The sequence below is a fragment of the Thamnophis sirtalis genome, unplaced genomic scaffold (genome assembly GCF_051295495.1).
Source record: "Thamnophis sirtalis isolate CommonGarterSnake01/CBP01778 unplaced genomic scaffold, rThaSir2_p1.2 scaffold_10, whole genome shotgun sequence".
Taxonomy (NCBI): domain Eukaryota; kingdom Metazoa; phylum Chordata; class Lepidosauria; order Squamata; family Natricidae; genus Thamnophis; species Thamnophis sirtalis.
The window spans coordinates 59,919,560-59,928,054 of record NW_028261390.1 but is presented as its reverse complement, the minus strand read 5'-3'; the positions used below and the strand labels follow the sequence as shown (position 1 = coordinate 59,928,054).

The 8,495-nt window shown below is 37.2% G+C and overlaps 1 protein-coding gene across 1 annotated transcript in view; it reads right to left on the bottom strand.

Moving 5' to 3' along the window:
• Positions 1–8,495, bottom strand: part of DCHS2 (dachsous cadherin-related 2) — a 97,380-nt gene that overhangs the window by 36,765 nt on the left and 52,120 nt on the right. The window contains exons 15-19 of the mRNA XM_087723697.1: positions 7,751–7,926; positions 6,303–6,402; positions 3,817–3,974; positions 1,492–2,329; positions 217–456 (exon numbers count right to left, since the gene is read on the bottom strand). Of these exons, the coding sequence (XP_087579823.1) occupies positions 217–456; positions 1,492–2,329; positions 3,817–3,974; positions 6,303–6,402; positions 7,751–7,926 (1,512 nt within the window). The remainder of the gene's footprint in view (positions 1–216; positions 457–1,491; positions 2,330–3,816; positions 3,975–6,302; positions 6,403–7,750; positions 7,927–8,495) is intronic.

Genomic DNA, 8,495 nt, shown 5'->3' with positions numbered 1-8,495 from the left:
TACTGTAATAGCAATGAAATCAAAAAGTTACTTTCCTATATATGTACAAATCTGGCTCCTTTAGTGGAGATAAAATTTATGCCTGCTCTTGCACATATAACAGAAATGGAATTCATTTCTATTGGAATAGAAAAAAAATAAAAACCAAAAGATGTGACTGTTAACCATTTTTTTAAAATGTGAAAGTAACGCTCTTTGTTTTTAAAGGAAAATTACCTGAATCTTTATCTATTGCTTCAACGTTAATGCCAAGCACTCCTGGGGCTCTATTTTCCCAGACTGAAGCTTCATATACAGCTTTGGTAAATATGGGGGCTTCATCATTTACATCAAGAACAATTACTACCAGGTTCTGAGTGGCAGATAGAACTGGATTGCCATTATCGAGAGCAACAACTTTCAGGTTATAATATTCTTGGTTTTCACGGTCCAAAGCAGAGACTGTTGTTAGCACTCCTAAAGGAAGATGCGAAAAGATATTAATGTTATCTCATTCAGTTGCTGTTCCCATAAGGCACTACTATAAGGATGCACAGCATGACGGTTCAGATACCCTATGGTTTGTTCTAAGCAACATTTAGAAATCTATCTTATTGCTTAGGGTGCAAACAACTAGAAAATTATTGTACATCTTATCATAAACATAGGCCATGATTACTAGAACCTCAAAGAAAAGGAAAATACATATCTGCAAAATAGTTTTCTAAAACATGTTTGGAACTTCAGCATTTTGCTTATGAATGTTCTATTCTTTGGTTAATGGTGACTACGAAAGCCTCTTATAATGCCATTTATATTGATTCAAATAATTATCTCTAGTATCAAATATTTCTTTTATAGGAACATATTTTATATTCCAGATATGTTGAGCTTGATATAAATCTTACATAGTTTGGCACCTGTATATGAGATTGAGATTTCTTTTATTTATATGCCGCCCTATTCCCAGAGGGACAACTAGACACAAGGACAGTTTTTTCCTGAATGCCATCACTCTGCTTAACAACTAATTCCCACAACACTGTCAAATAATTTACTAAGACTGTATTACTATTATTCTTCTCTTCCTTCCTTGTATCTATCTCTTCCCACTTATGACTATAACCATGTTGCTTGTATCTTTAAATTTATATTGTTTTATTTGTTTGCCAGTACGATTTGATAGCTTATTAGTAATCTTGACTATCACTAAGTGTTTTATCTTTTTATTCTTGATGAATGTATTTTATTCTCCTTATGTACACTAAGAGTATATGCACCAAAGACGAATTCCTTGTGTGTCCAATCACACTTGGTCAATAAAGAATTCTATTCTATTCTATTCTTAAAACACAACTTAACTTTTCATATTCTATATGTAGCTATGAGATATTTTCCCATAGACTTCAGATGATAGATTAAAATGTTTTGTTTCCAGGAAATCAATAAGGATACAATTAGTATTATCTCCAGGGTAACATCAATGGAATCAACTTATCCCTTTTAACTTACCAGTAGCTTTATCTATCAAAAAGGCATGGTTTTCATTGCTTGAGAGAAGGTATGTGACTTGTCCATTCATTCCTTGGTCTGGATCATGTGCTATTATGTGATGTGCTACTGAGCCTACCTCTGCATCCTCTCTAATGTAGGAAACAGGAGATGAAAAAAAGCTAGGGATGTTATCGTTGACATCTAATATGACAATTTTTGCTGTCAGTGAACACTGGTTATGTTCAGTCAGGTTTACCGCCTGATTTGAAGCCAATACTGTCAGGACAAAAAATGGAGTTATTTCTCGATCCAGGGATACTGCTGTAATTAAGGTACCATAAATAGGATGGATGACAAACGGATTTTCTGTCAAGTAATTACTATGCATTGAATACTGAATATTTCTGTTTAGAAAACTACCGTCTCCATCTCTTGCGCTAAACGTATACACCAAAGTACCAATGGGCACATTTTCCTCTATCCCAATTACAATGAAGTTATTTTGGAAAGAAGGTGAGTGGTCATTTTGATCTTCAACGTCAACACTGAGGAAAACAGTCTCATTCTGTGGAGAACTGTTCAGGCAGTCAGTTACAACAACTCTGAAGAAGTAGTGAGACATTACTTCATAATCAAGTGCTTTAGAAAGAAAGAGATCGCCTGTAGCATTATCAATCTCAAATGGAATATCAGAATCTTCTTCAGGGATAATAAAATGCTGTTTTCTGTTGGGATATAAATGCTGATCAGGGAGTTTTAAGGAGCCCATGAGCTGAGAAGGTCTAAAATCTTCTGGTATGGCAAAATGTCTGATGTTTTGAGAAGAATGAGAAATTCCTTTCACAAGAGGTATTACCTAGGGGGGAAAAGAATGCATTTGTTTATTAATGGCATTTTGTAACATTTGCCCCCAAAATGGGAATGATTAATCATTCACTGACTGATAACATTCATTTCAGTTAAGACCAAAATGTCTTGAAAATTTGAACAAGGTCAGCTTGAACTTTTCATTTGTTTCATAAGACCTGTCTTGTTGAGTTAGACCTAAATTAGCCTGCACAGCTGAAAAAATTCCCCTTAGAAACTCACAAGCATAACATCACAATACCCTTCAGTTCATTATTCCCAGAAAATTATATTCTGATATAGGAGATAATATATAAACTCGCAGCCCGTGGACAGGAGGTATCACATGTTGGCCCCACCTACACCTGCAACAGGGGGGTGGAGTCACGATGTGTCATGTGACACTGCTGTGATACCACGAGTTTGACACCCCTGATATATAATATCATGACCTCATTTTTTAATATTTCCAAGTACTTTTATGTTTGTTAGTATAGAACCCATAATGTATAATCAATGATTTCATCTATTGACTAATTTTGCAAATGATCCTTCACACTGTGGCAGACGCTACTCTGCTACTACTTCTGTAGTAACTCAGAAATCATTCCAGAAACAATATTCTACTAATTGCATAAACAAGAGAAAATCAGGAGTCTCCTAAAGCTAAATGAAACTATCTTTTTATTGACAGCCCGGCTATTATGGAATTTTTCAGGGTAAGAATGTTAGGTCAACAGAACTATCCACGCTTCTTCACGAACTATTAAAAACAATCTTCTTCATCCTATACAATATTTGGCATGACGTCCTCTGTTGTGTTTAAGCCACAAATGTTATTTCATTAGATGATACAACATATTTTTTGTTATGAAATCACAATTAAATATTACTACAATTAGATTATTCATACTTAAAAATGCAGTCTTTATTGTGTTCGAGAGAGAACAATGCTCTTTATGTTGAACAACAGAATGTCAGGGTTCCAAATAGCATCCTCAATAAAATAAGAATCCGAGGCTAGAGATTCCTCAAAGTTCCAATTTATTAGAAGAGCCACGTTGGCACATCTGGAAAAACCTGAATCTGAAAGCTTCCAGGTTTTCCCCAGCCAGTTGAAAGTTCAAGACCCTGCCCCAACACCCACATGTCCATCACATGGTCCAATCAGTCACTGACCCAAAGATTCCACCCAGTGATGCCCCTCCATGTGCAGGGGCAAGATGACCTTGACTCTCTGAGAAAGAATGTTATTTTGACTACAAAGCTCCCATCCTCCATACAATCCCCCCTCCCAGTTTCCAACAGTAGAAATAAAGGATGTACAAATGAAAAAACGAAAAGAGATTGAAAGGATGGCATTCTGGACAGAGTATCCATATGTCCAAATATCATTCTTTCGGTCTCTTTTAGTTGGTTTGTTTAACTGTGTCATTTCTTATTCAAAAGTACTCCTTCTTTAAAAACAACAACAACACTGTATGCTTAAGCCAATACCTCAATATTGATGACTGTTTCCCCTTGAAAAGAAGGATTTCCCTTGTCAATTGCCGTGATTACCATTCGGTAGTTTGAATGCCAACTGTATGACAGAGCTTTGGTAGTTATTAACTCACCGCTACTGTTGTCAATCTGAAAGTGACCTAAACTTTCTTCTGAAAGAGATACATGTACATGTTAGGAAAGTGTTATTTAGAACAATCTTAAACAACGTTAAGTACTGAGTGGAACTGAGAATTCAACTCCTGCTGCTACTGCCTATCCTTGCCTTGTGATGCAAAATTCTCTCATATGGCAAGCAGAATATAAGCTTGTTTCCCTAAATGTGCGTATTTTTCTGTTTCTGTCTTGCAGTCTTAAAAAGATTCACTTAAATAGAAATCAACTTCCAATTCAAGGAATAATAATTTAAACTAATATCCTTTATAAACGTATAGAAGTCTGGCACTTTTAAAACAGCAGTCTGATTTCTTAGGGTATAATTTTAACCCCTCATGGCTCCATGTTAAAGAGATAAGGATATACCCAATCAATATGCAATAAAGGTCATTTACACCAATTATGAGCAATTCAAACTTATAATGAGGGGTGAAATTTAGCAGGTTCTGACAGGTTCTGGAGAACCGGTAGCGGAAAGTTTGAGGCGGCAAATACCACCTCTGGCTGGCCAGAGAATGGAAATTTTGCAGTATCCTTCCCCTGCCATGCTCACCAAACCACGCCCGCAGAACTGCTAGTTTAAAAAACAATTGAATTTCATCACTGCTTATAATCTATATTTGGCCCCAAATTCTCCAAGATTGCATTGCCTCAAGTCAAGACCTTTTCCTCTATCTTAATATATAACTTTCTATCCTTCCCTTCAAATATTATACCTGAGAATAAGGATATTTTCTGGTAAACTCTCTCTATAGTATGGCAAGTTGCTCTGAAAGAGTAATCTATATACTACTAAAACTCTAATTCCTGTAACTGGCCGAAATGGTATACCGCAGAGCAAAACATTTTGAACTAAAGGGCAACCTTAGTCAAATGGACTGACCTACGGAATACATACAAAATACAGTATTTACGATGCCCATGAACATCATACATTTTATAAATGTCATGGGCTGATGTTTGAGTGTTCAACATGGATTATTTTCAAGGCAGGTACATCTTTGAACTTCTCTAATTGGGGCAATACATTAGACGCTCTGCTACTGTTGAAGACATTGAGGAATCTGGTAAGGAAATATCTTTGAAAGTATCTCCCAATGGAGCATGGGTTGCCTAGTATCGTCTAAATTTGGATTAGAAGTGAACTCTGTTAATTCAATATATCTGCCCAATGTAACCCTAATTTTCAGAAGAAGCTTGCAAAAGGACAACGTTGCGAAGGAGCATAAAATCTCATTTTAGGTACGAGACTTTTTTTATAGAATACTTCTTTCTATAGCAGTCCAAGTCATGAAAAGATATAAAAAAAATAACGTATCTTCATTGTATTCCGTTCACCTAATGGAGCACCTCAGCTGGAAAAGAACTTCCCAGAGGTATGATGCTATAGAAACTGAATCAATTAAATTATATTAAAAATTGCACAGAGATTGTCAGCAGGGAAAATCTTAAATAAGGACTGTTATCTGCCAATTAAGTTTTGCTCTGTTGGCTGAAGACTAGAGTGGTTTCTTGGTAAATATATATCAGAAAAAGAATAATTTAAAAAAATCTCACAGTTGATACCCTCGAGCAGCAGAGCACATTTTAAATCAACTGTGGTTTTGAACACAGTAGCTATGCTATTTGATAACATATCAGAAACCTACTAGAGTTTAAAGATAAACAGAGATTGCCATGGCTTACTATGGGAGAATACGATCCAAAACACAAATGTCACCCATCCAGGTTGTCACAATTTAAGATAAATATATTAATATATTCTTATGACAAACAGAATATGTGACATCTGTGTTCTGGATCTAAGCCATGACAATCCCATGAAGTCTTGATTCTCCCCTTTCCTAAATAATTCCCAAAAACATGGAAGTCAGATAAAAACAGACCAAGGAGAGAAGCAAACTAGAACTAGGAGAAATTCTCCTAACAGTGAGAACAATCTACCAGGGGAACAACTTGCCTTCAGAAGTTGTGGGTGCTTCATCACTGGAGGCTTTTAAGAAGAGATTGGACAACCACTTGTCTGAAATGGTATACTGTATGGTCTCCTGCTAGAGCAGTGGGTTGGTCTAGTTGACCTCTAAATCTGATGTTGTTCTTGTTCCTTTCCCTATGGGATAGTTATTGTCTCTATGGGATGGCCCCAGCAGGCTCAACTACCCTCCAATCCATAGAATCCCAGCACCTCAGTAAAAAGTTAAAAAAGTAAAAAAGGCAATAGTCACCTGAGTCCATAGTATTCTTTAAGTTACACACGGATGGTGCTAAATGGGTGACAATGATCAGATGCAGCCATACTATTTTTACCTCATAAATAATATTACCTGAGGATAACGAATACAGCACTATTCCATTGTTTCCAGAATCAAGGTCTTTGGCAAATATACTGGCCACTCGTGTTCCTGCTGGTTGCCTTTCTAAAACCTACAATCAAACAATTCAGTTAAAACTAAACGTTTCAAATTGCAAGGAATTCAAATAATTTTGTGTCCCAAAACAAAATTACGACGTATGGTTTGTAGACAATTTTCACAAATACATTCACAAATGGGCAGGTTCATGCCATTTATTCAGTGGCATATGTTTTTCTGTTATCTGTCTGCCCCTTTTCTGAGTGGCTGGATCAGCATGATTTTCAGCCTACTTATCAAAATATTAACTAATAGTCAACTTTATTGACTGATTGCAGGATGCTTACTTCTAGCTCTGGCCATAGGTAAGTTGTAATTTGTTGAGATTGGTTGGGGTTTTGCAGTCAGAGCATAACTAAGCTGATGTATTTAAAAAACCCTTCATCTTACTGACTAGCTGAGCATGTACATATAAATACATACTATATTTATACATTTAGAAGACTTGTCATAGTATCTACTGTGTTTTTCCAAAAATAAGACAGGGTCTTATTTTCTTTTGGCCCCCGTAATAAGTGCTTGGTCTTATTTTTGGGGAGGTCTTATTATTTTTGAAGTGCAGGAGGCAGTGAACGTGGTCACCTCATGGCTGCTGCTGTGTTGCAATATTTTGGGGAGGGCTTATTTTCAGGGAAACAGGGGTACTTCATTGATTTTTCTGTAATACCTATACAAAGTTTTGTTGTGTACTACAGTTTCCTCTCTGGTCCGTTTGGCTAGGGGGCCGTGTCCTTGTTACTGATTGGTTACCTGTTTGACAGCTGGGGTATATAAAGAGCTGTCAAACAGGGCTCAGCTGTTGCCAGTTAAATACGTGCGAAATGTTAAGTGCCGTGTTAGAAATAAACTGTTAGCTGACTTGAAGTCCTGGCTCGCCTCCATTTGTCTGACTGCGTTTTCCCAGCTAGAACAAGTTTCACTTTTAAAATATATGCCACAGCAGGTAGCAGTATTTAACCAATTATGATTCCAAAAATCTAACCTGAATGAGATTTTATTAATATTTGAAATTGGGAACATTATCTGACAAAGGTAATAATAAACCAGTTCCATATGGTTGCCACGAGAAGTTCATATTCATCATCAGGATCTCAGACCAAATTCTTTCACATTTTGTAATAGGATGTCCAAACTCTAATTCAAACATTTGACCACAAGATGGTGTGCAAAGCCAATTTTTTTTCATACATTTTTTTTTAACTTGCCTGTAATGCAAGTTGAATATACACCGGGTAGAATTCACATTCAAATTTAAAAGTAATATGCTCCATATTCTGTCTCACTGTAATAAAATGTATAAAATATCCCCAAAGCCCCTTCTCAAACCTGCAACAGTAACAGACTTTGCATATTTTGCAAACCTTGAAACGTAGCAGATCCTGGGAGAAAGATGGACGGTTGTCGTTGAGGTCCATAACTGAGATATAGACAGATATGGTAGCATTAAGTTGAGGGACCCCATGGTCTGTTACCAGAGCAATCAAATGGTGCTGAACTTGCTGCTCATAGTCTAAGGCCACCCAGTTTATAATTTCCCCTGGTGAAAAGGAACAATGAAAAAAAGAGTATTGTGGGATACATTTTGATAGTTTTAATAAGTACCTGTTCTGACCCCCTCCTCCGTCCAGTAACCAAAGCCGAGACACACTTAATGAGAATGTCCTTCAATAGCAAGACCAGACTCTCAGTGGCTGAAAGCCAAATAAACAAACAGATAAGGACCTTGGCAGCAAGTCCGACAAACCTTGGCAGCAATTCAGACAAACTCTGGCAGCAATCCAGCCTGCCAAGTTAGTTTCTCTTTAGTCAAAGCGTTGACTTCTGCAAGAAGGGCGTGGCACAAGCAGTCTTTTTTATAGTCTGGAGTGGACCCTAATGACCATCAGCTGAGCGTAATTACCTCCTGTAATTACGTAATTGTTCTTGACGCCGAGTAGCTCTTCGACGGCGTGCATCCAGGAACAACTCACTGTTGGTTTCTGGATCATTCCACTGGTCACTGATCTAAGGCTCAGGTGCCACCTGGTGGCCAACCAGTCTCTCTGCACTCTGCTCGGAGTCGGAACCCTGTCCAGGGTCCTCCACATCCTCCAGAGCTGACTCATA